The 17,016-nt window shown below is 39.6% G+C and overlaps 1 protein-coding gene across 1 annotated transcript in view; it reads right to left on the reverse strand.

The window, feature by feature from the left end:
- Tshr (thyroid stimulating hormone receptor) overlaps positions 1–17,016 on the reverse strand; it is a 117,156-nt gene that overhangs the window by 9,843 nt on the left and 90,297 nt on the right. Inside the window, 1 exon segment of the mRNA XM_042692703.1 lies at positions 13,540–13,617. Coding sequence (XP_042548637.1) covers positions 13,540–13,617 — 78 coding nt within the window.

Consider the following 17,016-nt stretch of genomic DNA (forward strand, 5'->3'; position numbering starts at 1 on the left):
AACTAGTACAGCCACAATTGGAAATCAGTATGAGCATTCCTTAAAATATAAAAATAGAACTATCATATGATTTTGCTATGTAAGCCCAGGTGATATGCTAAGGAGTACAAGTCAGAACAAAATAGAGGCACTCTCATACTCATGTTAATAGCAGAACTATTTATAATAGCCAAGCCATAGAAACAACCCTGATATCTATCAACTGTCAAGTAACAAAAATGTTGCATAAAGCAATAAAGATCAAAATTATATCACATTCAAGAAAATGGGTGGAGCTGGAATTCATTATACTAAGAGACATAATAAGCCAGACTCAGACAACTATTATTTGTATTTTTTTCATCTGTGGACTCTAGACCTAAAAAATGAAATGAAAACAAAACAAAAACAACAAGGATGTGAATGTAAATGCAGTGGGAATCAGTGGGAAGAAAGAGGGCAGAAGCAGAGGGGGAGGGGGAGGTGTTAATATGGCTGAAGCACATTATACCCATATATGAAACAGAATAACAAAACACATTCAGATTTAAGTGGAGGAATAAGAAGATAACAAATAATAGAGTGGGTCAGTATAATCAAAATACACTGTACCCCACTGTACAAAAAAGCATAATTATACATAGCATTTACATTACATTCAGTATTTTAAGGAATCTAGAGCTGATTGGAAGTATACAAGAGGAGCCTGGCACTGGTGGCTCACTCAAACTTGGAACCCTAGCTACGTGTAAAGCTGAGATTAGGAGGATCCTAGTTTGAGGCCAGCCCATGTTAGGTATCTTCTTCAACCAATAGCTGAGTATGTTGGTACATGCCTGTCAATCTAGCCATGTGGAAGGCTGAGCTTGGGAGGATTGTAGTTCCAAGACAGCCCAGCAGAAAAATTATTGAGGCTCCATCTGAGTGAGTAGGAAAATAATGGAGCATGGTATATATACCTATCAGCTATAGTTTTTTTTGAAGGATATCATGGTCCTTCCAGATTATCCTGTCTCAAAAATAACTAATACAAAAAAACTAAACAAACAAACAACATCCTGGAAGTATGGCAAGTAGAATGCCTGCCTTGAGTTAAAACCCTAGAACAAGAGGGTAAGTATAGGTTGCACATAAATACTACATCATGCTATATAAGGGACTTGAACATTTCAGAGTTTTATTTTATTTTTTTATTTTTATTTCTTTGGGTCCGGTCGTGGGGCCTGAACTCTGGGCCTGGGCACTGTCCCTCAGCTCTTCAGCTCAAGGCTAGTACTCTACCACTTGAACCACAGCACCACTTCCGGCTTTTTTCTTTTTGCTTATGTGGTGCTGAGGAATCGAACCCAGGGTCTCATGCATGCAAGGCAAGCGCTCTACTACTGAGCCACCTTCCCTGCTCCCATTTCGGAGTTTTAATGTCGTCACAGAATCCTTGAATCAGCCTGTTTTAGATATGACCACTGACTGCTCCAGTGTAAGCTTTGTGGTTGCTTTTGCTGTCTTCTAGTCTGTTCTGCACACAGCAGCCAGAGCAGAATTGATTAATGACACTCTTCTGCTTAAAACCTTGCAGCTAGTTCCCAGTGTACCATAAAAAACATCTACTTTTTATACCCATATCTTTTAAAGCCCTACAAATCTGGTCCTTGACTCCCTCTCCAACCTGGACTGGAAGGATATAAGGCCACTTGATGTAGCTCTTAATATCCAGTAAACAAGCTCTTCCTTAAGCTCCCCTGCAGTGGTGTCTTCTCCTAGTGGATGTCACTTCACTTCAAGTAGGGGACTACTATCTCTTTTTTCCTTTGAACTTAAACTTTCTTACAGATACCTGCAGTTGTAAGCAGACTAGGTATAATCATCAAGGAAGATGGCAGCTCCTTTATAATTTTCAGTCCAAGCACTGTTGCCTCTTCACTGAAAACATCCCAAATGCAATGAGTCTTTTTTTTTTTTTTTTGGTCGGCTGTGGGGCTTGAACTCTGGGCCTGGGCGCTGTCCTTCAGCTCTTCAGCTCAAGGCGAGCGCTCTACCACTTGAACTACAGCGCCACTTCTGGTTTTCTGGTGGTTTGTTGGAGATAGGAGTCTCACGGTCTCTCCTGCCCGGGCTGGCTTTGAACCGCGATCCTCAGATCTCAGCCTCCTGAGTAGCTAGGATTATAGGCGTGAGCCACCAGCGCCCGGCTGCAATGAGTCTTTATTCCAAGTTTACTGATACTTAAAAGAAAAAACAAAACCCCACAAAAAAACTGCTCTTTTCCAAGAATTGAAGCTTCAGTGTTCCTGTGGCATTTGTCTTACCTTTGCCTTATATTTATTCATATCATAAACATTTACTGTTAAATTTCCGGGTGCAGGTGGTTCACATCTGTAATCCTCTCTACTCAAGGGACTAAGATCTGAGGATTGCAGTTCAAAGCTAGCTTATGCAGGAAAGTCTGTGAGAGACTTATCTCCAGTGAACCACCAGAAAACTGGAAGTGGAGCTGTGACTCAAAGTGGTAGAGTGCTAGCTTTGAGCAAAACAGCTCAGGGACAGCACCCAGGTCCTAGATTCAAGTCCACAACTGACATTCACCACCCCCCCCCCCAAACAATATATATATATATTTACTCTAAAAAAATTGTGTTTACTCCATCGATGTCATCAGCTCAGTTATTTATGTCTATGGTCTTATAGTTCTCATTACTACCAAGTTAGTTTATGTCTAAATTATGTTTCCTTTGTTTTGTAAAATCTTCCTGATGATCTACCAGAAAGTGTATAATAATCACAGTTAAAATAGAATGTTTCTTCCTAAAAACATGATCTATTTCTCAACAACTGGAAGCCCATGGTTTTTCGAGACTTACCAAATTGAATTCAAGTTTCTTAAAAGAGTAACCTTTATTATATCAGCAGAAGTCTGTCCTTCTATGCTGTCTTTTTAAAGTTTCTTTAAGGTAGTATATTATCAAATACCTTCTTATCCTGTATAAGAGAGACCCTCTGTTTTCTTTCTGTTACCGTTAATTGATATTTTATCTTGTAGCAATTTGGGTTACAAAATTTAAAAGAAAATAATTCTTCCTTTCGAATTTCAAAAGCTGTTCTTCCACTGGGTGCTGGAGCTTACACCTGTAATCCTAGCTACTCAGAAGTCTAAGATTTGAGGATCTCGGTTTGCTGCCAGCCAAGGCAAGAAAGACCACGAAACTCTTATCTCCAAATAAATACAAAACAAACAAAAAATCCCACAAGTAGAGTTGCGGCTCAATGGTAGAGTACTAGCTTTGACCAATAAAGCTCAGGGACAGTGCCCAGGCCCCTTAAATCTACAGAACTGCACTCTTTTAGCTCTTAGGAAAAGCTCCTGGATTGTTCCTGGGATGCCTTACTACTACCATTTTATTTTCTCCTCTTGGGAATTCCAAGTAACTGGAAAAGGATGTTCCTGGATTCCTCAGGCACATCTCCATCTTTTGCTCTAATTTTCTAATATTAACTTTTACTAACTCTCCTGATAGAATTCCTTCAGTATATCTTCCATCTCTTGCATTAAAATTTTAATGGTGCTAAGTACTCTGGTAAAGAGGCATGCAGAGGAGATGGAGGAGGCTAGAACTGAGACAGGAAGTTAGAAGAAAGTGTGGGAGGAATCAGAGGTACTAGGAAGTCAAATAATATATCACCTGTTGGCTATTAAAAGGGCTTTATTTTCACTGGGGTGAAAGCCAGAACCTTTAAGGAAATGATATAATTTGACTTTTTTTTCTTTTGATGTGCATAGTGGGGTTTGAACTCAGGGCCTCATGCTTGCTTAGCAATCATTTTACCACTTGAGCCATTCCACCAGCTCTTTTTATTACGCTATTTTCAAGATATAGTCTCACTTTATGCACAGAAGAGGAATAACTAGAAAAGGAGACTGAAAAGAAGCAATGGTGTGGCGAAAATGATGTTGTAGAAGCTGAAGAAATACAATAAGTATGCAGTCAGCAACTAAGTAAAATGCTTGTGAGTTAAGAACTAACAATTTGGGGCTGGGAAGGTGGTTCAGTGCTTTGCCTTGCATGCATGAGGCCCTGGGTTCGATTCCTCAGCACCACACAAGCAGAAAAAGTGGAAGTGGCGCTGTGGCGCAAGTGGTAGAGCTCTAGTGTTGAGGTGAAGAGCTGAGGAACAGCGTCCAGGCCCAGGGTTGACGGGGGCTTGGGGGGGGGGGGGCGGGAACTAACAACTTGTCCTTTGATTTAGCAATCATGGAAGTCACCAGTGACCATGGAAAGAACTGTCAGTGACATGATGGGAAGTGAGCTTACCGGAGACTGGGAGAGAAGAATTAGAGATGTTATCGTCAACTGTTTTGAGATACTTTGTTGCAAAGGGATTACATATAAATAGGGCAGTAGCTGGAAGAAGATATGGAGTTGATGAGATATTTTAAGGCTATAAATGTTTCAATATGTCTTCCTAAGTGACACAGTACTTCCTAAAAATAAAATGTCTCAAATAATAATGATATTTTAAAGTCATCAAAGTTTCAATCAGTGTTCCAAGAGAGACAATGTAATGTCTTATTTAAGACAGGATCCATTTATATGTAGATATGATATTTGATATTTTCGGCTACACTGGGGTATAAACTCAGGGCCTCCACTTGTTCGCCACCCTAGACCTTTACCTCTAGTTTCTTTTACTATATATGCTTCCCACGTAGCTGTGAGGACAGGTGTGTACTACCACAGTGAGTTTTGTACTGATTGAAATAGAGTTTTGTGAACTTTTTGCCTAGGCTTGTCTTGAACCACAATGCCTTTGATCTTAGCCTCACAAGTAGCTAGGATTTCATATGTGAGCCTCTGTGCTGAGCTATGATGTAACTTATTTGTCTCTTGTTTATCTTTTAAACTGTAGTTTCTGAAAGTATTGTCTTAAGATGGGAGGAACTACAGCATGTTCAAATTCCAATGTGGAAGAATCCCATAGATAAGGACAGAAAGGGAGATGTTAATGCAATGCCTTGAATTGCTGAGAGAAAATGGGATCTGAGACTTTGATGAAGAGATTAACTTTGCAAACATAGAAACAGAAAGAAGGATAGGAGGAGAAGGATAAGATGGTAGGATGAGGAGAAAATTTCTTTTTGGTCCAGTCATGGGGCCTGAACTCTGGGCCTGGGTGCTGTCCCTCAGCTCTTCAGCTCAAGGCTAGCGCTCTACCACTTGAGCCACAGCGCCACTTCCAGTTTTATTCTTAATGAAGAAGAAATCAAAGTTATCAACTGGATATGAGACTAATAGAGAAGCACTAAAGAGGTGAAGTGAGGGGTGATTATGTCACCGAGAGAGGACATGGAAGAGAGTGAACATGAATGCTGTACAACAGTTAGAGCCCACTTGGGATAAATGACTTAAACTAAAACCAGTTGCTATGCTCAGCTCTAAAAGTCCAAGCCCAGGGGCTGGGAAGGTGGCTCAGTGGTAGAGCGCTTGCCTTGCATGCCTGAGGCCCTGGGTTCGACTCCTCAGCACCACATAAGCAAAAAGAAAAAAGCCAGAAGTGGCGCTGTAGCTCAAGAGGTAGAGTGCTAGCCTTGAGCTGAAGAGCTGAGGGACAGCGCCCAGGCCCAGAGTTCAGCCCCCACGACCGGACCCCCCCTCAAAAAAAAAGTCCAAGCCCAGAGCAGTTAGGTACTTGTATTTATTGGAGTTGGGCTTTTCCAGATGAGATAAGAGAAAGGGACTAGGTTATTGGCTGTGTGCACAATTCAGTGCTCACAATGATAGAAGGTGAAATTTAAACTCACAGGAAGGAGTGAGGGAGAGGTGAAAAAGGGAAATGTTAGGAATGGACTACAGATTCGAATGGGACCAAAGAACTGAAAGAGTTAATGTATTTGAAAGAGATGGAAAGAGAGTTAGGACGTTAGAGAATGAGGTTGTGGAGAGTTTGTAACCATTGCTCGTTCTAGAGTTTGATCACAGACGTGCATTTGGAGGTAGAGTGGGGGGCAAGGTTATTGGAGAAGAGGAGGTCAGAGGCTCATTGATAGGAAAGGCAATCCATAGGGATACTGAAATCACCAAACAGCAGGAGAACAGCATCTTAGGTTTGTAACAATGAGACAAAGGCTAAAAAGGATCCCCTCCATGTTGCTGTGGGATTGAAAATTGGCATGACTGCCATAACAAGTTAAGAATATGTCCATCATGTGACCCAGCCATCCCTCACTTATCAAAGAAATCCCTGTGGAGATATCTACCACCCACCTTCGCTGTAACATTATTCCCAAGATAGCTACCATATTGAAGCATTTTTAATTTTCATTGGTGGCGCGCGCGTGCGCGCGCGCACACACACACACACACAGAGTAGAATACCATCCAACTTTCTAAAAATAATGAAATTCTGCTACTGATGACAGCATGGCTGAACCTAGAGGGTCTTATGCTAGGCAAAACTGGTTCAACACAGAAACACAGTTATTGAATGATCTAACTTATAATGTGGAATCTAAAGATGTCAGAGTTAGAGAAAATGAGAGTTGAGTGGGTTTTTAGGTACAGAGGATATGGGGGTAAAACTGGAGGACTGGTAAATGAGTACCAAATTTCACTTACAAGGTGACTAAGTTCTGGAAATGTAGTGTACTATATGGTAGCTGTAGATAATGATAAGGTATTAAATGACTTAAGAGACTAGAGCAAAAATGCTCTTACTGCAAAGAATATAAAATATGGGAGGTGATGGAGGTTCACTATGAATCATTTCACAATATATACAGAGATAAAAATGGTACATTATGTTGTCACCTAATCTTTATTTGTTGGAAGTATTTTAATATAAAAAAGGAAATGACCCAAAATAACCGTGAAGTTCACAGATAAAAACAACAACAAACGATGTCTGTGTGCAAATGTCTGATGACCTGTGAGTGCAAGTTGAGAATGGTTAAGGAGTGTAGAAGGGACAAGGTCTTAAAAGCAATGACAAGGAAAAGAAACATCTGCTCTAAGTGCAGTGATTGGGTATGCTTCTATGTAGGAGGCAATAAGTATTGTTTTCAAGTTTAAATATTCTACTTTAAGATACTTCAAAGTGCTTGGTACCCACAAGTAAGTTTCTTCAGTCTTCTCCCATAAGGAAGGCCTTTGTTAATCTCCACTATTGACCAACTATGTGTGTTCATTTTCAGAAAATCCATAAGGGAAGAAGTGTTCTGATTCTACCTGTAATGCCAAGACATTTGGTTTGAATTTATTTATAATTCACCAGATGCCTGGTGGATTTTCTACAATGGATTAATGCGTTGTTCAGTCATAGAGAGTTAAAACAGTAGAGGTGTGCACAGCGGGGTGGGGAGGAAGAAGACAATTGCTTTTTCTATACATGTATACGCTGATGGAGACAGTCTAATCAAGTAGGTGAATATCCAGATTATCACATGATGTTGTTTTGTTTGGAGGAAAATAAAAGCAAGCAAGTAAGAGGAAGAGTGGTGAGCATCTTGGCTATTAATAGGGCATTCAGAGAAGACCTTAATAGGCACCTTACACTTAAGGAAAAAGCTGAAGGAGATATGATATGAATATCTGGGAAAAGAGCCTTTTGGGTGAAAGAGCAACTAATGCACTCTGGAAGCATGCTCAGAGTGACCTATTAGTGTAGCTGCGGTGGAGCGCATGAAGATTCATATATGAATATGAAGATTCATATATGTTATGCTGTAAAGAGATTGCATTTCTGAATTAGTGCAGACTTTACATCCCACTTCTGCTCTGTGACCAGGTGATTTTCAGGTACCTTATGTACCTCATTGGTTGCATAGCACAATTAAATAGTTACATAGTTACATAGCACTACTAAATAGTTAAGAAGGTCAAGGTGATAAACTATGTGGAAGAGGCTAGCCCACAGCTAAAGCTCAGAAAATGACTTATCAAGATTCAGATCATCATAACTTACTAACCTTCTCTCAAAGTCTATGTGTCGTGCTCTATAGCTCAGAATTCACTCTTATCCTCTTTTTCTCCCTCTTGAGTTTGTACAGTTGTATTTCTGAAAAGCCTTCAGCATATGTGACCTATGAAATCTCATGGATTTTTCTGTCTCAGCATAATGGGTCCTGTAATGGAAAATTAGACCCGTACCATAATTGAGTAATGTTAGTCCTTTACCTCTTGGGGACAAGAGGAAATGATGGCTATTCACTGTCAATAGTAAGATGCTGAAACACAAGGCTTTCCCCTCTCCCCCTTTCACATTCTGTTCACACAAAATGATCATCACCATAATAGCAAAGAATCAGGCTCAATGCTACCCAGGAGAAATGAAAAAAATCCATTTTCCTCTTAGGAGTTTTAGACCTAGATGTCGAACATAATTCACAAAATGGATTTCTGTGACATTACAGGTAATGTATCAGGATGAAAACTCAGTATTTCTCTCAACTATTCTAGAAACAAAACTCCCAGAAGAGTCAAAGAAATTAGTGCTTGTCTGTCTTTATGTGGGAATAATTGTGTGCTTAATTATGCATTGAGACTTGCTTCTTTTCTGTATATATTTGTAAGTTATTTATCGACAATTTTAATCCCTGATTGACTTATCCCTCCCATCAGTTAGCCAAATGCCAGCATCCTGTAATTAGTTATAACATCATGGGTAAATGATATAGGACACTCTTAATTTTTGCCTTTACTAGAGAGTTTCTGTGGTCTCAGTTCTCTTCTTTCATCACATAAGTGATAAATACTATAAAATCACAAAAAACTATGCGAGGATGTTCTTATAATTTTGGAGAGGCAAAAGTCCTGTGGAGTTGAAAAGATGAAATAAAATTTCTGTAAAAAGTGGTTAGTATAGAGCCTAGTAGACACTCACTAAAAGGTAGATGGCTGAGAAATTTATTACCTTATCTTTCTAAGAAATAAATCCTAGAGTGGTGATTCTGTTTATAATAAAATATCAAAATCGGGATTTACAGATAAAAGGACTCCAGATAATTATGAATATAATTAAGAAGTATAAGTGTATATAATATATAATGTTGCAGGCTAGTTTAGTCTTCAGCATTTGATTCCTTTCTGCTCTGAGGGAGCTTTAGTCTCTACCAAGTAGGGAAAAGCAGTACCAGTTGAGGCACCCAGGACTGTTAGTGTCAGGACTGAGGATGGACAGAGTGAGAATAGGCTAGATGTGCAGGGTGAGTTGAAGAGGGCCACCTGGAAAGGATTAGGCCACTGTTACTAATATTTCCATGACAACGCCATCCTTCCTCATCAGATTAGGTTTCCCATGACATGATTTCAACACATCTTTTAAACACTAATTTTTGGCCCAGGTTCTATTTATTTTTCCTCTGAAGATTTACCTTTGTTCTGTGTACCTCCACCCCTCACCTGAAGCCCATCTCAAGTATCATCCTGCTTATGAAGGTCTTTGGTACCAGAAACCATGATTCTCTATCTCTTCTTCTGGTTCTTCTTCTGTTATACTTAGGCTATAGTTAGTTATTTATATGTTTTTAAAATCTGACTATTATCTCTGTAAAACAGAGACAGCTTCTTATTCATAACTTTCATGGAGTTCAATAAGCACTCAGATTAGATGCCGATGGCAAATGTGCCCCAGGTCCTAGCTTGTAGATTAACCACATCTCCTCAGGAAAGAGCCAGACAAGGAAAGAAATGTAAGCTAGAGATGGCAGAGAATTGGAGTTTAGAGCCAAACTGACAATTTAGGCCTCAAATTATAGGATTACAACTCAATAATGAGACAGAAACTTGACCAAAAAGCCGGGCGCTGGTGGCTTACGCCTGTAATCCTAGCTACTCAGGAGGCTGAGATCTGAGGATCGCGGTTCAAAGCCAGCCCGGGCAGGAGAGACCGTGAGACTCCTATCTCCAATAAACCACCAGAAAACCGGAAGTGGTGCTGTAGCTCAAGTGGTAGAGCACTTGCTTTGAGCTGAAGAGCTGAGAGACAGTGCCCACGCCCAGAGTTCAAGCCCCATGACCGACAAAAAAAAAAAAAAAGAAACTTGACCAAAAAAATGGATGAAGGATTGGAATGGCTAGCTCAAAAAGATAGGTGTTGTACTGCATATCTCAGCAGTCTGGAGGAGGAAGCGTGAGTTCAAAGCCAGCTTGGGCAATATTGTGCTTTCAAAGCTAGTGTGAGTTAAACAGTGAGTGAAATAGGCACTAAAAAGCAACAAGATCAATAATAAAACAAATGAGAAACGCCAAGGGCTAGCAATGTAGCCCAATGGTAGAGCAATTGCCTAGCAAGTGCAAGGTTCTGAGTTTGATCTCCAGCACAGAAAGAGAGGAGATGGGAGGATGGGAGAGAAAGGAGAAGGAGAGAGAGAGAGAGGGAGAGAGAGAGAGAGAGAGAGAGAGAGAAGGAGAGAGGGAGAGAGAGGGAGAGGGAGAGGGAGGGAGGAAAGGGGAGAGAGATTAAATAAAAAGGGTTGGCCATTATGGAGCCCTGATATCAGAGCTTGCTGGTAGAAATTGGTGATAATTTGGAAAACAGTTTTGTCATACTTCCTATGAAGTTTAACATCATCTGTCCTATGACTTGGCAAGTTTACTGTTAGATTTTTATTCTAGAAAAATTTAACTATATGTAATTTTCTTTACATGAGGGAATTTTCTGGGTAATAAAAATAATCTTAGGATTAACTAGGGTAGAATAATTAAACTCTACATTTAAATTCTGTTCATTCAATCAGCATATAGTGGTGTGTGCTTGTAATCTTAGCAATTCAGGAGATGGAGGTTGAACTGTAGACCAAGCCCCTTGGGCAAAGTTATTTTGAGACCCTTGCTGGAAAATAAACTAAAAATAAGAAAGAAAGAAAAAGTATTGGAAGTATGTCTCAAGTGAGAGTGCTTGCCTAACAAGTAAAAACCCCTAAATTTCAGCCCAGTACTGCAAACAAAAAACCTTCAACCCCATGTTTGTCAATATATGTAAGTTATACCTGAATAAAACATAATTGTGCCCAGGATCCACATAGAAAATTATGTACTCACATACCTGGGGACTATGTCACACTGGAAAGAAATTTGCCACACACTTTTAGCCATGTTCAGTATAATCTTGTAGTAATCATAAAGAAACAACATAAACCAAAGATCTATTTTTTTTCTTTTTTCTTTTTGTCGGTGATGAGCCTGAACTCAGTTTGGGTGCTGTCTCTCAGCTCTTCAGCTCAAGGCTAGCACCCTACCACCTGAGCCACAGCACCACTTCCGGCTTTTTCTGCTTATGTGGTGCTGAGGAATCGAACCCAGGGCCTCCTGCATACAAGTCAAGCACTCTACCACTGAGCTACCTTCCCAGCCCCCCAAAGACCTATTTTATCCAAAGAAGAAAGTAATTTGTGGATTTTCAAATGACTGATTTGATCTAATAGCAACAAATAATTATTATGAAAGTGTATTTTTGTTGTTACATGTAATGTGAACTCAAGGATATTATCGCAAAGATTCCCTCTTCTTTAGAGATTCTTATAATAGTAGTTGGGACTATTATGTTATGGTAATTTGCATCAGTATGCTAAATGCTATTAAAGAGAGTTATGTAACTTAGAATTTAGAGGACACTGATTATTATGGAAGGCATTGAATTTCGGTATGTTCTTCTCTGTGGTATTATAAACACCAAGAGCTTCTCTTTCAAAATAAAATGAAAAGAAAACAAAATATTCAAAAATAGAAATGGTAAAAATGGAAGATGGGATTGAATATCTTGATTACATCAGTAAGTGTAGGAAGGAGAATGATGGAAAGAGTGACACTGGTTTATTTGCATTGTACACATGAATTCACATGTTCACTTGACACACCTTTGTGCAGCTACTTAGTGGCATTTTACCGTTTTTGTTGACTGTTAGAGATGAATGTATCCTGTTATATGTATGTATATACACACACATACATACAGACACATATATATTTATAGCTTAATAAGGCAGAAATACAGATGGCATTTAATTCTCTTTATTTTAGACTTTCAGATTTCCTTGAACTTCTACAATCAATGACAACCAAACCTTGACTATTGGATATTCAGTTACAATGCAATATATTTACTACAAACAATATATCTACTACAAATATTTACTAGGTGTTTACTCTTAGCTCTAATAAACCACTAGAAAACTGGAAGTGGCACTGTGGCTTAAGTGGTAGAGTGCTCACCTTGAGCTGAAGAGCTGAGGGACAGTGCCCAAGCCCAGAGTTCAAGCCCCAAGACCAAAAAAAAAAGGGACTCATGGACTTTCCTTCCGTTGGCTGGCTTTGAGCTGTGATCTTCAGATCTCAACCTCCTGAGTAGCTAGGATTACAGGTACACTGGCAACCAGCTTATGCATTCATTTTTTAAAATAAGAAAAGGAGTAATGTTCCTCATTCATTGGTTATGATTTAGAAAATTTCTGATAGAGACTTACTATAGAAAATATTAACCCTCCCACATACATACTTTTGATCTTTTTGTAAAAAGAAAAATGTAAAATGAATTTAACTAATTTGCCATGAATTAGCAGTAACTCCCCTCATGGTACAGCAGGTTTTAAGAGAGCAGGTCATAAACCCACTGAGCTGGGTACATTTAATATAAAAATGAAAGTACAGTTAAAGGTGAGAGAGCAAAGGAGTCAAGTCCTTAGGATGGAGATCATCCACTGTCCTCTAAGATGCATCCATCCTTACCTGACAGTGATGGTCAAGCCAAGTGGCAGTACTTTATATCTATAATCCTAACTAGTCAGGAGGTTGGGATCCTAGAGGACTGAGGTTTAAAGCCAGCTCAGGGAGAAAAGATTACTAGAAAAATATCAGACTGGAGGCATTGCTCAAGTGGTGCTCAAGAGTGCCAATCATGAGCAATAAAGTGGGGTGAAAGTGAGAAGCTCAGAGTGTAAGTCCCAGCACTGACATAACAAGAAAAAAATAGAGTTTCTGTTTGGACCTAGTGGATTATCTTTTGCATCTTTTACTACGTTTCATTTTGGCAAGGACTAGACTAGATTCTCACTGATGAGATTCTAAACTAGGCTAAAATCAAGAGGATGGAGAAAATGAAAATGACAAAGAGGCCTATTTACTGATTACACATGGTGGTGAAAAATCAGAGGCAATTCAGAAACAGGCTCCTCTTATCTTCCCTAGTGATTTTCAGTGCTTCCAGATGTCGATTAAACTGTTATTAATATTCTTCTTTAATACATTCATAACTATTTTCTCTACAAAATCTAGAGGACCTTTCACCTACTTGTAGACATTGTGTGTTAAAATTCAAAGAAGTAGCATCTCCATGAAGACAACTTCTTTGTGCTGCCTGACCACGCATCTGGGTAGCATACCAGATCCTGGGGCCTCCTGAGGCTCAATAAGGATTTTCCTTTAATAGGTAGACTACAGATCGAAATTGAAAATATTGTTGGAAGTGCTTATTGCAGACAATCACTTTTTCTCCACTTTTGAACATCAGTGTTTCTTCTCCATGTCTCCTTCTATTCCAAAAAAGCTAAAATAGTCTTTTGTTTGTCTTACTCACAGCAAGGTTGGTCCACTGTGTACTCCTCCAAATGCATCTCTGTCAATAACTGTCAGGTATTTATTCTTGTTCAGGTAGCTAGACAAGAGAGTGAAAGAGAGACGAAGGAGAATGGATTAGGTGAATGTAAGCAATCATACCGAATTAGTGCAAGTATCAAAATAAATGTGATCATGGCCTTCCCAACTTTTAACTGCCTTTGGGGAATTTAGACGATACCTTTTCTTCAAGCTGAAACACTGTGCATTCCATATTCCAATTGTGCAAGCCTGAGATGCATTTATTATGACAGAAATCATTGAGGACAAGTACGTTCATGGTCTAGTTTGCATATCTAAATTTTAACAGTGCTGCTTACATTTCCTGTCTCTTTGCATATGGCAGTTGTGCCGCTAGTACTTTTTCTGTTCAACACCAACCGAATTAGATGTTGTTTCTCAATCTTGACTAGTATTCCAGTCAATTTAGCTTTGAAGACAGAGTTTAAGTCAAGAAGAGAACGGTGAGTGGTACTAGAGATGGTCAGAGATTCAGATCTTTGAGCCAAGGATGCCAGATTTAGCAAATGAAACTCAGGATGCCAGAGTAATTTAAACCTTATTTAATTTGAATAATGAATAATTTCTTTAAGTGTTCCTCATGTAATTTCAGAGACATTCTTAGGTTGAAAGTCATGTCGTTTAGTTAAAATTCAAATGTAATTGAATGGCAGCATTTTTTTTTTTTTGCCTCATATTTTGGGTGGGGGAGAGAATGAAAAGAGTTCCGACAGATAAGATTTCAAACGTGTGTTGAATGGCAGGGGTTTGATGGACACATTGATCTTTCCATTTCAGAGCACGTTGGACATTTGAAGAGCACAGTAATTTCTAAGCAATTTAAGTCACCAAATGACTGAAATTTTGAAACCTAAATTTCTCCCAAATGAATTAAAGCTCCCAAAGATTTAGTAAGCGACCTTTCCCTTCCCATTGTTGTTTATCTTCTCTCTCTCTCTTTTTTTTTGTCGGTCATGGATCTTGAACTCTGGGCTTGGGCGCTGTCCCTGTGCTCTTCAGCCCAAGGCCAGTGCTCTACCGCTTGAGCCACAGCACCACTTCCAGCTTTCAAGTGGTTTTTATTGGAGATAAGAGTCTCACGGACTTTCCTGCCTGGGCTGGCTTTGAACTGATCCTCAGATCTCAGCCTCCTGAGTAGCTAGGATTACAGGCGTGAGCCACCGTGCCCGGCTTGTTTTTCTCTTATAGATCCAAATTATCTAAAAAGAAACAAAGTCCATATCTATACCTACCTCTATATTTTTGTTACAAATGATCCCAATAAATGATGCACTTAAAATAACTTACAGCTTAGCCTCGCTAGTTTAAGGTCTAGTGAGTGGCCTTGGTTTGCAAAATGAGTACAATGGGGACCACTAGGATGTCGGCTTAAGAATAATGCTTTCATTGTGGCAGTGATGGAGTTTGATCTTAAGTATGAAAAGTTCCTAAGGATGATAAGTAATAATAGTAGTGCTGCGTGAGGACTTAGAATCAGGAGGATTCTTTTTCCAAGGCCGTCACAGTGAAACTTCCTCTGGTTACTTGGACCCACATTATTGGAACCCTGTGGGTAAGGACAGTTTTTGTTTTTTTCCAGCAAGGCAACATTTACTTCTGCAAAAGGATGGCCCATCTGCCAAAATTCTAGCAAGCAAGCACACAAAGTAAGCAAACTGCTCCCCTATTTATCCCTAATGCAGCAGGCTCCGCCCCTCTGCTCAGATTGCTTCAGGTTCACAATCTGCTTGTGATTGGCTAGTTTGAATAGGGTAAAATGTATTTACAGAAGGTGATTTTGAAATAAGATTAGCAGTACACAGTAATCTCAAAATATACCAGCACCATTTGCTATTTCTTGAACATCCTTGGGCATGTCTTAATTCCATCTTGAAAACAGTTTAAGACAAAAACCTTACATTTCAAAAATCCTTCCTATCACAAAGCAGTTCCTCTTTTCCTTAACAAAAGCCAAGCCACTAGGACAAAGCAGGAACTTTTAAGCAACAAAAGGTAAGAAGAGCTGGATGCCCAGTGACTCAAGCCTGTAATCCTAGCTCCTCAGGAGGCTGAGCTCTGAGGATCGCAGTTCAAAGCCAGCCTAGGCAGGAAAGTCCATGAGACTCTTGTCTCCAATAAACCACCAGAAAACTGGAAGTGGCACTGTGGCTCAAGTGGCAGAATGCTACCCTTGAGTTGAAGAGCTGAGGGACAGTGCCCAGCCCAGAATTCAAGCACCATGAATCCCTCCCCCCCCCCCCCCCAAACACACACACAAAAGAAGAGTTTTACCAATCATCTTCTGGGGACTATGAGGATTAACCAAATCAATGATAAGTACTGGGACTCCACACAATGGATCTTAAAAATTGGTATTTGAGTCATTTTTGAGTGTTTCATTAAAAAAATAGATGGAGAATACTTAATCTAAAGTAGCCACCACCAGTTTACTTTCTAACTTTACATTTTTTATTTCCTTCATGGCAATATTAAAATCTGTAACTCCTTATTTGTTTATTTATTCATTTGCTTGGGTATTATCTTCCTCCCCAATTATAATGCAACTTCTAGGCCTTAGTCATTGCTCTATACCCAGTGCCAAATTCAGTGCCCCCCTTTTAGCTATTTTTGGATGAGAATTGTCAGTAAACAAAGAAACTAAAGCATCTTTCCTTCAAGGTAGTAAGATGGACACATTAAGCTCTGAGTGTGACACGTGTGATTGCTTTAAAGAAAAAATAATGGAGAATGAAAGAATAGAACACTTAGCCTATAATAGGGTGGCATTCGGCAAATTGACTTCCTTGATGACCGTGATTGTTGAGGTAGCTGGTTTACAAAGGGATGGCCCAGATAGAGCCTCTTCAGGCAGTAGCAAGACACCAGCTTCCAAGATATATTTGTTTTCCATTACTATAATCAACTCCTGAGACAAGCAGCTCAAAAAAAGGAAAAGGTTCATTTGGGCTCACACTTTTGGAGATTTCACTCCATGGTGGTTTGGTCTCATTGCTACTGGAGCCTGTGTAAAATGTCAGGGCATATCATGGCAGAAGCTAGGTGGTACAGTATGGCAGCAACAAGTGGTAGAGGAATATGCTCACATCGTGGTGACTAGAAAGCCAGTGAAAGAGGAAGAGAGTCCCAATATCCCCTTCCAAGTCACAGCCTCAAACACCTAACCTCCTTCCCACATGCTTCACTTCTCCAGGGGTCTACAACTAAAGACCAAGATTTTGATCATAGGTTCTAGTGGACAAAGTCCAGATCCAGACTATAGCATAGAGCATTGTTAAGTTTGACATGAAGGAAATGAACTAATCATTATATTTATATTCAAAGCTCTCACCAAGATGGCCCAAACAACCAATCTGTTCTTTTCCAATGGATTACTTCATTGGCTCATAGTTTGATTCCCTTCAAATTATTATGTCCATGA

The sequence above is a fragment of the Dipodomys spectabilis genome, unplaced genomic scaffold, assembly GCF_019054845.1.
Source record: "Dipodomys spectabilis isolate Male_0828 unplaced genomic scaffold, ASM1905484v1 ptg000157l, whole genome shotgun sequence".
Lineage (NCBI taxonomy): Eukaryota > Metazoa > Chordata > Mammalia > Rodentia > Heteromyidae > Dipodomys > Dipodomys spectabilis.